The sequence below is a fragment of the Procambarus clarkii genome, chromosome 59, assembly GCF_040958095.1.
Source record: "Procambarus clarkii isolate CNS0578487 chromosome 59, FALCON_Pclarkii_2.0, whole genome shotgun sequence".
Lineage (NCBI taxonomy): Eukaryota > Metazoa > Arthropoda > Malacostraca > Decapoda > Cambaridae > Procambarus > Procambarus clarkii.
In genome coordinates this window covers 11663441-11679011 of record NC_091208.1, presented here as the reverse complement: position 1 = coordinate 11679011, position 15571 = coordinate 11663441, and the positions used below count along the sequence as shown (strand labels likewise).

At 45.7% G+C, this 15571-nt stretch overlaps 1 protein-coding gene across 3 annotated transcripts in view; it reads right to left on the bottom strand.

The window, feature by feature from the left end:
• Positions 1 to 2839: 2839 nt before the first annotated feature.
• Positions 2840 to 15571, bottom strand: part of LOC123768066 (D-serine dehydratase) — a 340022-nt gene continuing 327290 nt past the window's right edge. For 2 of the 3 annotated variants that reach the window (XR_011223235.1, XM_069306864.1), the window contains one exon: positions 2840 to 3073. Coding sequence is in view for 1 of the 3 variants with exons in the window: in XM_069306864.1 (XP_069162965.1) it covers positions 3056 to 3073 (18 nt within the window). In the remaining 2 variants the exon portion in view is untranslated. Of the gene's footprint in view, positions 3074 to 9852; positions 13008 to 15571 lie in introns of those variants that run through there. The other variant, XR_011223234.1, reaches the window with a different exon arrangement.

Genomic DNA, 15571 nt, shown 5'->3' with positions numbered 1-15571 from the left:
TAATTTCATCTTCATAGTTTTTCACTTTTTGCCTTAAAATTGCACTGTATCTATTGCTACCCAATCTCCCAACCTTTATGTTCCCAATTTGAACATCTTTACCATTGAGATCATTGCTGTTTTCTTATATGTGCTGCCAATCTGTTGTATGGTGTTTATAAATCTTGTTATCTGTATCTTTTGCTACCCAGTCTCCCAATCTTTATGTACCCATTTTGAACATTTTTACCATTGTGATCATTGCTGTCTTATATGTGCTGTCAATCTGCTGTATGGTGTCTATTAATCTTGTTTAAATTACTAATCAAGCTGTCAATGTAATCAATCAGAGCTTTAATATAACAATGTACTTTATTATACTTACTTATCTCTCTCATATCATTTTTCTCTTGTAATGTATCTTTCATTTATCAATTCTGATTGAAATTACCTACTTAAAATTATCTGCTAGATTAAGGACCTGCCCGAAACGCTGCGCGTACTAGTGGCTTTACAAGAATGTAAATACTGTACTATCCAATGTATTCTCTCAAACCCAATGTACCTTCTTGTATATATATAAATAAAATAAAATAATAAAATGTACTACAGTTATTAGCGTGTGGTATAACACTTACTGTGTACCGTGTTCTAAGGCCAGTGGTATTCGCAGAAACTCGTGTTTCAACAGGTTGGTTTGGTCACGCTGGTGTTTCATGTTGGTGTTTTGGTCACGCTGGTGTTTCTTGTTGTTGGTGTTTTGGTCACGCTGGTGTTTCTTGTTTCTAGTGTTTTGGTCACTCTGGTGTCTCTTGTTGTTGGTGTTTTGGTCACGCTGGTGTTTCTTGTTGTTGGTGTTTTGGTCACGCTGGTGTTTCTTGTTGTTGGTGTTTTGGTCACGCTGGTGTTTCTTGTTGTTGGTGTTTTGGTCACGCGGGTGTTTCTTGTTGTTGGTGTTTTGGTCACGCTGGTGTTTCTTGTTATGGGTGTTTTGGTCACGCTGGTGTTTCTTGTTGTTAGTGTTTTGGTCATGTTGGCGTTTCTTGTTGTTAGTGTTTTGGTCATGTTGGCGTTTCTTGTTGTTAGAGTGTGGATCACGCTGGTGTTTCATGGTATTAGTGTGTTGGTCACCCTGGTGTTTCTTGTTTTGGTTAGGTGGCCACAGATTACTAAACATAGAGCCAGCAGGTTTCCACAGTGTACTTAATCCCTGTGACGTCATGCACTAAGTAGGATCCAAGTGACGTCATGCACTTAGCAGGATCCCAGTCAAGTCAAGCACTAAGCAGGATCCCAGTGACGTCATGCACTAAGCAGGACCCCAGTGACGTCAGGCACAAAGCAGGAGCCCAGTGACGTCATGCACTAAGCAGGACTCCAGTGACTACACGCACTATGTTTGGCACCCAGTGACGTCATGCACTACTCAGAACCCCAGTGACGTCATGCACTACTCAGAACCCCAGTGACGACATGCCCTAAGCAGGTCCCCAGTGACGCCATGCACTAAACAGAACCCCTGTGACGTCATGCACTAAGCCGGACCCCTGTGACGTCTTGCACTAAGCAGGACCCTAGTGATGTCATGCACTAAGCAGGACCCCAGTGACGTCGTGCTCTAAAGCAGGACCCCAGTGACGTCATGCACTAAGCAGGACCCTAATGACGTCATGCACTAAGCAGGACCCCAATGACGTCATGCACTAAGCAGGACCCCTCATGAATGTGAGGACTCTGACATGCGAATGGATTCACTACTGTGTGCAGTGATCATTGTAGGGCACTGTTAAACACCTGCTTTCTGGTTGTTTCTTGAATTCGGTGAATGAACGGCGGTGAATGGCGTAAATGTGTAAACATCAGTCAAGAGGAGGGGTGATGTCTCCATGACAACGGCGTCGCAATCTTCCCTTTAACCTGTATTTACAATATTACATAACAAGTAAATGAGAAAGAAATGTCCAAAATCTTAACAATGTTGCAGTGTAACAAGTATTTATTTATTTATTTATTTATGCATATACAAGAATGTACATAAGGAATGTGAGGATACAAATATGGTAATTACAGTCTTGTAAAGCCACTAGCACGCACAGCGTTTCGGGCAGAAACGAAAGTAGGAAAACGTGTTGCAACATCATCTTGCTTCTTAACTTTATTACCCAAATACTAGGATATTGTCGGGGTACGCGAGGTAAGTAACAGTATATAAGATATCCTAAGTACTTAATCCTGGCAAGGTCGGCAATGTCGGGGAACGTCCTGTATTTGAGTAACGGTGTACACTAGCTCTTTATCCCGGACACCTGGCAAGATCGCCAATGTCAGGGTTTACCTGACATTGAATATATAGTAAAATATATATATAGTAAATATATAGTAAATATATAGTTGTAAGTATAAGTATAAGTATAAGTAACCGTTCTTGATATCCTGTCAACGGTCGCCAACGTCGGGGTGTCTCTCTCTCTACATGGACACCACCCAGTAGTATTAGCGATAACTGTTACTCACCGTTGCCCTGCAGGTCTTCACTGAATCCTCGTGGCGCCACTGTTCGCCAGGAGAGTATCCTAGTCGATCCCCAGCCAGCCTTATAGCCAAAGATGAGTGGGAACACAGTTTGCTCTCTCCCAACCGTGTGCCCGCCCCGACAAGGGCTCTACTACTAACTGCATGGTCGCCAACTGGTGTTTCCCGTGTCCAGTAACACGTCAGTGGTATTGGGGAATTGTGGTACTAATGGCAGAGAGCTTACTCATTAAATCTGGTCTCAGGCAGGTATATGTCTCTAATACTCTCACTCTTTGGAACTGTTCTATAGCAACAAAATATATGGAGGGATAATACAAACGCAAAGGTATTTTGTATTTTACTTGAAACACACAAGGTAATATATCAACAACGAAGAAACAAGTACTTGGCAGTAAGTCACTCTCTCTTCATAAAACTGGGGCTCGTCTAGAGGGTAACACTCCCCCTCCCATCAATGTCATAATCAGCTGAGCGGCCCCCCTCACCGTGTGAATGCTCCTGTACTTGTTTTCCTGGAGTTATGCGCCTTGTTTCTTTAAATTCACAGTAATCTCCATATCTGCAATCAACACAATATTTGCTATAATGACAATAGAACGCAATGAGTCACTTCACTGGTATCAAGCTCAATAAATCGTTTCTACAGCAATAAACATGATAATTCACTGTAAAGGCGTTATACACGACATATTATAATAATGATGATGAATGCAATTGAATCACGGTACTGGCCTTGGACACAGTAATTCCTCTCGAAGGCGATAACACAAATAATTACTGCACGCATGGAAATGTTATTCATCACACCAACATATACATATATAGAGATAAATTCATCAATATCAATAATAATAAGATAAATACTGGGCACACAGCCTAACACCAATAACTGGTACACTTATATATATATATATATATATATATATATATATATATATATATATATATATATATATATATATATATATATATATATATATATATATATATATATATATATATATATTGTGACGATAATCTCCTTCAAGAGATTGAGCCTGCTCTTCCCTCCAAAATTACGTCTTCACAACTATATAAAAGACTATGGAAGAAATGTCAAACAACGACAACAACACCAGCACCAGCAAGGCTTGCCAGGGTGAGCAGAAACGTATGCATCCAGCCACCTGTTCGAACTCCAACCACCAAACTACCCGTTGATCGCTACGGCTCCGCTGATTGGTCGCCGGTCTGGCTGCACCTGCACTCGCCCCCCAATACTACCCGATGTCTGGGGTCGCCCCAACATCAGTCTTCAGAATGTTCCGTGCTTTCGTAGCCAGCACACCTCCCAGCTAGACTCTAGAGTGTACTGAGAGAGGTGGTGGCTTTAAGCCAATATTCCAGCACCTCCCACTTACTGTTGTATTGCACTTCTTGTTATTTTGCCTTAACGTAACTTTTCATTTTGTCATTTAAGTATTCTTATTATTTTGATTCATTGATTTTATTATAAGAATTTGTTTGTGCATTATTTTCATGTTTTGATTTATTTAACGTCATTAAAATTTCATTGTTAAAGTTTTACTTGTGTTTTGTGTGTCTTCTCCTTACCTTACCACAGACGAAGTTCCAGTTTTTTCTATTTTTTTTTATAACTATGTGACGAGGCCATACCCCTAGCCTTAAACAGCCGAACACCAACGCGTTACCGTCACAAGTTTTATGGGGGCCTGTCCTAGGAGCCTCACTCAGGTACTGGTGCCAAGTGGTAATTTATGGTAAGCGTATTTAACTTTGTTAACGTAGCTTTACTATTTTTCATTCAATTTCATTTTTTATAAGGTGCGGTGTATTGTGCATTACGAGAGTAACATATAGTGAAGGTGAGACAACTTTGGATTACGTGGTGACTGTAGGCCTCAGTCATACTCTTAATTGGTCATCTCTCCCTCCTTGTTATTACTCGTATTTACCATCTATGTCCCTTGAATATTTCTCATTCTGACAGATCATCATATTGGTACCCTGGTACTGTGGTCTGCCCCGGGTCAAGAGTACCCAATCTTCTGCAATCTGACTGTAGGAGGACAAAGAGGGCCATAGTTCCTCTAGCTCGAACTTTAGTTGCTGAATTGGGACCTCAGCAGCAGTTCTCGTCACCAGTTGACACCTCGCACCCCTACACGTCAGTCAGAGATGATGATACATACAACGGTAGGGAATTAGCTTATTTTTTCAGAGCACAAAAGTTCGCTAATTCTGTAAGTATCATATTAAATTCAGTAGGAAAAACTTGCTTTATGTCCTATAGAGACTTGGCAAGGTATGCCTACATCCTTGGACTACCAATTTTACTTTTGAAGCATTTAACTGTTTCATTTGTTTTCGAAACTTTGTTTCATTTGTTAGTAGGATTTTCTTGCCCTTATTCTCTTACATGAGTACCGGGTACAAGATTTCCTGCGCCCTTGATTTAATTTAATCATTTAATATCTTTCACTTAACGTTAATTGTTAAAGATCACACAGGATAGGTACCAGTTGCCACGTTGTCCTGTTTCTGACATTTCATTATTGAACATTCGTGTACCTTTATTTGCTAATTTCACCATGTTTCGTCTCCAAACTTTCCGTGCAAATCCAGCAGGTGAAATAGGGACTTTAAGTCGTGCCAAGAGGACTGAACTACAAACTCTTGCACATGAGTATCAACTAGAAGTTCCCTACCAAGCCAACAAAAATGACCTACACAACCTGTTGCTGGATTACTATTTAGAGCAAGGTAAGATAGACTCTGAAACTCATGAAACTTACTATATTGCAGATAAAACTGATTTGGCAACGCTGAAACTCAAACTAGAGCTGGCCAAGATTGAACGTGAGCAGCAAAGGGAAGCCCGCGAACAGCAAAGGGAAGCAGCTGACATACGAAGGGAAGAAATCACCCTCAGAGAACGTGAAGCTGCCTTGAGGAGAGAAGAACACGAACGTGGACTCGCCCTCCAGGAACGTGAGGTTGCACTACTCCAGGAGCGGGAACGAGTACAGCTTGAAACCAAACGACGCGAGTTGGAGATGCAACGCGAACATGACAAGCAACAAGCGACTCTGGCTCTAGAGTGTCGTCAACGGGAATACACGTTGGAAACTTCACACCTCGCTCAACGCCAGCAAGCTACTGCCAATCTTCCCGTCAGTTTTAATATATCACATGCAAGTAAGTTAATGCCATCCTTTGTAGAAGCAGAAGTTGATGTGTTCTTTACCACCTTTGAAACCCTTGCTAATCAACTCAGTTGGCCTGTCGACCAATGGGCCACACTTCTCAGAGTCCATCTTACAGGTAGAGCTGCAGTCACACTCAGTACTTTGGCGTCTGAGAATGACTACTACACTCTGAAACAAGCAGTGTTGGACGCCTACCTCCTCTCTACTGAAAGTTATAGAAGGAAATTTCGTGACCACCTGAAGGCAAGTACCACTACCTTCCTTGAGTTTGCTAACACGAAACGGAGGTATTTCATGAAATGGCTGGAAGCAGCACATGTCTCTACTTTTACAGAACTCGTCAACCTGATGCTTGTTGAAGAATTCTTGAGACGTGTGCCGCCTCCTGTCCGCCTCTACTTAGCAGATAAAGAAGAAACCGACTACCTGAAGTGTGCTAAGTCGGCTGACACTTACAGCCTCATCCACCGGCTGACACCTGAACCATCCTCCAGTAAGAAGTCGTGGTACAGTTACGAGAAGGTGAGCCCCGATCAAGCTGGTTCACAACTGTACTGCAAGTATTGTAGACTCTATGGACATACCATAGACAAGTGTGGTAAGTCTCAATACAAGGGAACCACTGACCAACAACGACCCAAACCAACTCCTCCTAAGTCCGGTAAGCCTGTGATGAATGTTGGTGTTGATGTTAATGATCTTTCTCTTTTCAGTAACCACCTGTATACTGGAACTGTCTCTGCCAACGGTTCAAATCCGGAGGGACGTTTCAAATTGAAGATCTTGAGGGACACAGCGGCTCTACAATCGATCATCTTGAAGTCGGCTGTGCCCAACATAGTCTACACCGGGGAAACGGTCTTCATCACTGACCTCACTGCTACTACTCCATACCCTCTCGCCAGAGTCCACCTGGATTGTCCCTACGTGAACGGGGAAGTCCAAGTCGCCGTCAGGGAAAAGCCTTTTCCCATGCCTGGAGTGCAACTTCTCCTAGGCAACGACTTGGCAGAAGACCTGCAACCAACCAACCTGATCGTCATGGACAAACCCCAGGTGTGTAACTCTGTGCCAAGTAACCCTATTCTTGAGTATGTTCCAGCAGAGGTTCAAGAGAGTGAAGTTTCTCCTCCGGTTCTCGTGACCACCCGTGCACAAGCCGCACGTCCACAGCCAGCTGACTCTACTGCTACCGCTGTCCCTCAAGACCCTCAGAAACTACCCCCGCATCTGACCAAGTTGGAGTTCCGTAAGTTGCAGAGGGAAGATCTTACTTTAACACCATTGTTTTTCCAGGCTGAGACTCAACCCGACAGTATTCCTGGGTTCTTCCTAGAGAACGACTTGCTCTACCGCCGATATAGACCCAGTAAACTGAAGGAGGAGGACGATTGGGCCAACACCGAACAACTTGTGATTCCCACCAGCCTGCGGCCCACTATTCTACACCTGGCCCATGGAGCATTCTCCCACTACGGCTTCAACAAGACTTACCATGGGATTCGCCAAGACTACTACTGGCCAGGTATGGTAAATAACGTCAAACAGTACGTAAAACAGTGTCATACATGTCAGATGGCAGGCAAACCGAACGTCTCCATTCCCAGAGCACCACTGATTCCCATACAGGTGCCTGCGGAACCTTTCCACAGACTCATAATAGACTGTGTTGGTCCTTTACCTCGGACCAGTTCAGGTAACGCCTACATCCTAACCATCCTGTGTCCTACCACCAGATTTCCCATAGCAGTTCCAGTGAAGAACATCACGGCTGCTACGGTTATCAAACATCTACTGAAGATCTTCACTCAATACGGATTTCCCAGGGAGATTCAAAGTGACTGTGGCACCAACTTCACCAGTGATCTCTTCAAAAGAACACTGGAGGAGTTCAACATCAAACAGGTATTGTCCAGCCCCTATCATCCTGCTTCACAGGGTTCTCTTGAACGTAGTCATCAGACCATCAAAGCACTCTTGAAAAAGTTTTGTAGTGAAACCTCAAAGGATTGGGATAAGCAGATTGACCTAATAATGTGTATTTTCAGAAGTCTCCCCAATGAGTCCCTAGGAGTATCTCCTTATGAGATGCTCTACGGCCGTAAGTGCCGTACTCCCCTTAAGGCTTTCAAAGACTCTCTCAGAGATGCCACCTTCAGTGAGCATCAGAATGTGCCCCAGTTTCTTCAAAACCTTCAGCACATTCTAGAGAGAGTCCACCGCTTTGCCCATGATAATCTATTGAAAGCCCAGGTGAGAATGAAGACTCATTACGACCAGACCAGCAAAGTAAGAAAATTCAAGCCGGGAGACTTCGTCCTTGCTTATTTCCCTATCCCAGGTTCACCTTTACAAAACAGATTTTCAGGACCCTACTGCGTCAAAGAGTGCAGGAATAATAATAATTATGTGATAGAGACTCCTGATAGGCGGCGGAAGACCCAGCTGTGCCACGTCAACCTCCTGAAGCAATATAATGGTACTCCTCCCACTGTCTTGACTAATTATTCCACATTCACAGAACCCTACATCCACAGTGAGACCATCCCGGCTTCTTCTCCCGAAAGCACTGACAAGGAGTCGGCGCCTTCTAATTCCAAAATCCTTAATGATCTTCCCAAATGCTTTCAGGATAATATTCGTGCTCCTATGCCCTCTTCTAATTCCACTCTCACCTCGTCAGATCAGCCCTTCATCCTCCATGTCGACGCCAATGGTACCGACGTGGGTGGTGTCGTGATGCAGCAACGAGGCGAGAAGAATACACTTGTCAGCGACTACTGCTACAAGGATCTACGGAACAATTGGCAAGGAGCTACTCTTCCTCATCCTGAAGCTTCAGCACTTCACTCCACACCTGAAAAGTGCTCGGTCCACCATCAATACGGACCACACCACCCTACACCTCCTGCAGCACGCCCACTTCTCATCTCAACGTCTTCTACTATGGGCTTGCTAACTGCAGAAATTCAACCTGGAGACACGCTATACCAAGAGTCTGACAACATCTTAGCCCATGATCTCTCCAGAGTTTATGAAGTAGAAGCAACTCCATCCATTACTCCACCACATAAAGACGTACTTCTTCCAGAACCGCAGGCTTCGGGGGAGAGTTGTGACGATAATCTCCTTCAAGAGATTGAGCCTGCTCTTCCCTCCAAAATTACGTCTTCACAACTATATAAAAGACTATGGAAGAAATGTCAAACAACGACAACAACACCAGCACCAGCAAGGCTTGCCAGGGTGAGCAGAAACGTATGCATCCAGCCACCTGTTCGAACTCCAACCACCAAACTACCCGTTGATCGCTACGGCTCCGCTGATTGGTCGCCGGTCTGGCTGCACCTGCACTCGCCCCCCAATACTACCCGATGTCTGGGGTCGCCCCAACATCAGTCTTCAGAATGTTCCGTGCTTTCGTAGCCAGCACACCTCCCAGCTAGACTCTAGAGTGTACTGAGAGAGGTGGTGGCTTTAAGCCAATATTCCAGCACCTCCCACTTACTGTTGTATTGCACTTCTTGTTATTTTGCCTTAACGTAACTTTTCATTTTGTCATTTAAGTATTCTTATTATTTTGATTCATTGATTTTATTATAAGAATTTGTTTGTGCATTATTTTCATGTTTTGATTTATTTAACGTCATTAAAATTTCATTGTTAAAGTTTTACTTGTGTTTTGTGTGTCTTCTCCTTACCTTACCACAGACGAAGTTCCAGTTTTTTCTATTTTTTTTTATAACTATGTGACGAGGCCATACCCCTAGCCTTAAACAGCCGAACACCAACGCGTTACCGTCACAATATATATATATATATATATATATATATATATATATATATATATATATATATATATATATATATATATATTCTCTGGCATAAGTTATCATATTAACGTCACATGAAAGAAATCATCAACGACACAGTCAACTCTTCAATAATTCCAGGTGCCTGCAAACACCACGTATATAAATAACGTGAGAGATCTGTACAGCCTCATTCTGCACAACTGTGCCTTACTGTGACATAGACATAGGTGAGCCTTGCTCACGACATGAAAGATACTCTGGTTAAATATATAGCTGGCTAAAGGGGAATTGGGAGGGAAACTAGAATCACCTACTTCCACCTCACTGATGTGGACTCGCCCTCCAGTGAGAGTTGAATTGCTGCTCCTGGTCCCGGCTCTCGCCTTGTTGTAGGGAACGCCCCCACACACACACACTGATGCGTTCTCCAGGAACCCAATCAACGTCCCACAATAAACACGTCGTCTCCGTGCTCCGCAGGTCCGTGCTCCTCCACAACGTCTTGCAGGGTTGGAGTCGGTCTCCCGGCCGTCGACTTCTCCTCACAACTACGGCTGCCAACCTACTTCTCGGCTGCAGTCGTCCTGATTCCGAATTACTTTTCTTCTCCCACTGCTTCGCAGTGGATTTGCCCAGCCGCTACGTCGTCACTAAATGGGTGAACTTCCTCAGACGTCACATATGTCACTGTACAGACTTCACTTCTTCTTCTTGCAAAGCACCTGTCCCTGGAGCACTTGTTGCTCAATATTCCATCGATTCCCTCTTCGGTCCACACATGCAATGAAGGAAGACCTCTCAGCATACTTACAGACTACGGGTGACACGTAAAATCCACGGGAGTGGGGTACAACTGTCAAAACTGACAGGACCAACCTTCGCACATCCATCCACCTTGACGTGTCGTGTCAGACTGGTGGCACCAAAGAGACGCGATCTTAGGACCCCCCTGCCTTCGTGACGTCATACTTGCCAGGGGTGATTTTCATTGGCTCCCAGTGCCACGTCACTGTCAGTGACCAATCTGGTGCCACTGACGTCACACAGTTTTGGCAGCAAAACGGAGGGGCCAGTGCCATATTGGCGTCCTAAAGGGCCTATACCACAGGCCAAAATACTTTTCTTTTACGAATTTCTCACCAACGCGAGAACACTACATGCTCCCTCATATATCAAATTGTTGCCCGCAATGTAGAGAACGCTCGGGTAAAGTGGATATGACTCTTACAGCAGGCGTGGGAGAAATATAAGAGGGGGAACACCGTCACATACCCCTCCCCTTAAAATAAGAGTCATATCTGGTTAGTGTATATGGGACAGGGCATCCGCAACCACGTTGTCCTTCCCTCAGATGAGCTTAATTTCCAACCAGTACTCCTGCCGCCAATGCGAGACGCTCCTTACGTATCCGTTGACCGTTCCCACGGTCACTCCAGGTGTCCCTTGTTCCTTCAGCATGGACAGAGGACTTCACACCTCATGTCCATACACCAGCTGGAACGGTACGAAACCTAACGATTCTACCACTGCGTTACATATGGCAAACAACGCAGGGTACACTGCCTCATCCCACTCAGCCCTGCTTTGCGCAGAACACTCTCAAAACGATCTTCAGGGTAGAGTGAAACCTCTCGATCGCCCCTTGCGACTGCGGTCGGTAGGGCGACGACCGAATTTGAGTCACTCCCCAACTTGTCACGGTCTGTCTGAACCATTTGGACTGGAATATACTTCCACAGTCCGTTTGAATTTCCCTGGGCATTCCTACCCAAGAGAAAAATCGTTGCAGCTGCCCGGCTACTCCTCTCGACGTCAAACGCTGCATCGGGACAGCTTCCGGAAATCTCGTCGATGCGCACATGATCGTCATCAGGTAGGTATTTCCTCGCTTCGTCCATGACAACGGTCCCACCCCGTCGACCAACAGACGCTCAAATGCAGGCCCAGATGCAGGAACAGGGACTAACGGGAACTTTGGTATCGCGGGTTGGCTCTTCCCTGCCCTCTGGCAAGGTAAGCACGTCTTACAATAAAGCCTCACATCGGCGTCCATACCTGGCCAGTAGAAATGGTCCCTGATCTTACGCAGCGTCTTGGTCACCCCCAGGTGACCTGCAGAGTCCACAGAGTGCGACAGATCCAACACTGCCGCTCTGCACTGGGCCGGCAACACTACCTGCTGCCTCATGCCTAGAGATTCTTCTCCGGCCTCCATCCTCACAGGCTTCCACTGTCTCATCAGCATTCCGTCCTGTATGTAAAAATGAGTGGCCCTCTCAGGACCAACACGTCTTCCTTTGGCCTCATGAATCAATTCGGGGAACTCTGTGTGCTGCAACTCTCCAAGACGAGTGCGGTCTACCCCAAGAGAACTGGCAAGAGTCACCTGTAACTCACCATCCGGGCTGCCTTCGCCCTCCACTCGTTCTCCGGGTTCCGCGAAGAGGTGATCGACTCCCAGGCTGTCGGACGTCTCCTCTTCAGCCCTATGAGATCCACTCCCTCTGTGTCCGTCGCACTGCCTCGGAATCACAGCGCATACAGGGAACGCCACCGCGGCGATTCCCTTCTCGTCCCCACAGGCGTCTAACACTCTGCCTTTCTCCTTATAGTGCTCTAAGCACTCCTCGCCCTTCATGAGGTTAGGGAGGACACATCCTCCACATGCGTCATTTCCAAGGATGACTTGTGCCTCCATCTTGGGCATTGATGCACAGACCCCCACCACAAGGGTCTGGCAGCCATAATCAGAATTCAGAGTCACCTGGTGTAGGGGCATCCTCACTGGGCCTCCCACAGTGGTCACAACTGCCACCCCCACACTGGTACTCTCGTAACCCTCGGGAAACAGGGTTTTGCTCACCAGGGTAAAATCTGCCCCAGTGTCTCTCAATATCTTCACCAGAATGGGGTCTGCGTCCCCCATCCTTACGGTTCCCTCACACACGAATGGGTGAACTCTTTTCTCCCCACTCAGTACGGGTTCATCCCGCACACTCTCGGCCATCTGGTCCTCGACCCTCACGAAAGCAACGTTCCCCCGCTGCTTAGGGCGTTTGCATTCCCGCGCGACGTGTCCGAATACTCCACAGTTGTAGCAGCGGATCCTTCTTCTTCTGTGGATCTTCCTCGCACCTTCCGTCGTCTCCTTCGTCGCAGCAACAGCTCCTGAACTCTCAGCTAGGGAATTCTTTACTGGCTCCACAGCACTCTTTGATCCTCTACTGTCTCCACTCGAGAGGTGGGACTTGGGAGAACTCTCTCCCGTCCTCCATCCGTCCCTCCTTCTATAACTTCTACCATATCCAGAGTATAAGGGCAGTTGGTGCTGTCCCTCTCGGCGTGGTCATAAGGCTTCTTCCAGCATGTCAGCTCTGTCGGCCGCGGCCCTCAGGTCCTTTATGTCCGCCTCCTTTACTCTAACCCTGATCTCAGGAGAGCGCACGGACATAAACTTCTACATGACCATTAGCCTCTTGACATCTTCAGCCGACTTCACTCCTTCGGATTCCAGCCACTTCAGGAACTTTCTCTCCATGTCCCTCGCCGTCTCCGCATAAGATTTTCCTGACGAACGGGTACATTCCCTGAATCTCTTCCTGTAACATTCCGGCATTAGCTTGAAAGAGTGAAGCACAGCCCTCTTTACAGCATCGTAGTTGGTGCACTCCCTGAGGTCGAGCATGTTGTAGGCTTTGCGAGCTTCAACGGTGAGCCTACTCTGAACCAGCCCGCCCCACTCTGCCATCGGCCACTTCTTCAAGGTAACTACTCTCTCGAAGTGGTCGAAGAAGCCCTCAGCTTCATTAGGCATGAAGACTGGCAAATCTCGCTCTCTCACTCGGCGGTCTTCCTGCTGGGGTGGTGCAGGTGGGGCTAGCCCTAGTTCAGCCCGCTTCAGCTCGACCTCTTTGTTAGCTTCTACCTCTTGCTGTTTCAGCCTAGCTTCTAGCTCGCGCTCCTCTCGTCTTAGTTGTGCCTCATGCTCACGCTCTTCCTTGCGCAGCTGTGCCTCTCGCTCTTCTCGTTTCAGCTGTGCTCCTGCTTCTCGCTCTTCTCGTTTCAGCTGTGCTTCTGCTTCTTGCTCTTCCTTGCGCAGCTGCGCCTCCAGCTGCAGCTTCAAAATCTCCAGCTTGACGCTGCGCCTGCTGCCACTGGATCCCCTACTGCTCCCACCAATGCTCAGATGTTCTCCCACACTGGCAGGTGTCTGTGGCCGTTCCTCCCCCAAAGCTTCATCGCGTGCCCTGAGCTGTGCCATGATCTCCAGCCTTCTCTCTCCCACTTTGGAAGATCTCAATTTTATCCCAAAGTGGTCGGCTATCGATTGCAGCTGTGCCTTGGTGCAATCCTCCAGCACCTGCTCATCCCTTGTGTCAATGAACCTTGCTACCTTATCATCCTCCATCTTGTGCTACGAGTGATAATCTGTACCTGATACCTAATACCACTGTAACGTACCACAATTGCAACCTTTATCTTGATCGTTATCCTGATCGATATTCTGGCAAGGTCGCCAATGTCGGGGTACGCGAGGTAAGTAACAGTATACAAGATATCCTAAGTACTTAATCCTGGCAAGGTCGGCAATGTCGGGGAACGTCCTGTAAGCGAGTAACGGTATACACTAGATCTTTATCCCAGACACCTGGCAAGATCGCCAATGTCAGGGTTTACCTTAGTTGTAAGTATAAGTATAAGTATAAGTAACCGTTCTTGATATCCTGTCAACGGTCGCCAACGTCGGGGTGTCTCTCTACATGGACACCACCCAGTAGTATTAGCGATAACTGTTACTCACCGTAGCCCTGCGGGTCTTCACTCAATCCTCGCGGCGCCACTGTTTGCCAGGAGAGTATCCCAGTCGATCATCAGCCAGCCTTATAGCCAAAGATGAGTGGGAACACAGTTTGCTCTCTCCCAACCGTGTGCCCGCCCCGACAAGGGCTCTACTACTAACTGCAAGGTCGCCAACTGGTGTTTCCCGTGTACAGTAACACGTCAGTGGTATTAAGGAATTGTGGTACTAATGGCAAAGCTTACTCATTAAATCTGGTCTCAGGCAGGTATATGTCTCTAATACTCTCACTCTTTGGAACTGTTCTATAGCAACAAGATATATGGAGGGATAATACAAACGCAAAGGTATTTTGTATTTTACTTAAAACACACAAGATAATATATCAACAACGAAGCAATAAGTACTCGGCAGTAAGTCACTCTCTCTTCATAAAACTGGGGCTCGTCTAGAGGGTAACACTCCCCCTCCCATCAATGTCATAATCAGCTGAGCGGCCCCCCTCACTGTGTGAATGCTCCAATATTTGTTTTCCTGGCATTATGTGCCTTGTTTCTTTAAATTCACAGTAATCTCTATATTTGCAATCAACACAATATTTGCTATAATGACAATAGAACGCAATGAGTCACTTCACTGGTCTTAAGCTCAATAAATCGTTTCTACAGCAATAAACATGATAATTCACTGTAAAGGCGTTATACACGACACTTTATAATAATGATGATGAATGCAATTGAATCACGGTACTGGCCTTGGACACAGTAATTCCTCTCGAAGGCAATAACACAATTAATCACTGCACGCATGGAAATGTTATTCATCAGACCAACATATACATATATAGAGATAAATTCATCAATATCAATAATAATAAGATAAATACTGGGCACACAGCCTAACACCAATAACTGGTACACTTATATATATATATATATTCTCTGGCATAAGTTATCATATTAATGTCACATGAAAGAAATCATCAACGACACAGTCAACTCTTCAATAATTCCAGGTGCCTGCACACACCACGTATATAAATATCGTGAGAGCTCTGTACAGCCTCACTCTGCACAACTGTGCCTTACTGTGACATAAACATTTATTTATTTATTTATTTATTTATTTATTTATTTATTTATTTATTTATTTATGCATATACAAGAATGTACATTGGGAATGTGAGGATACATAATATGGTAATTACAGTCTTGTAAAGCCACTAGTACGCGCAG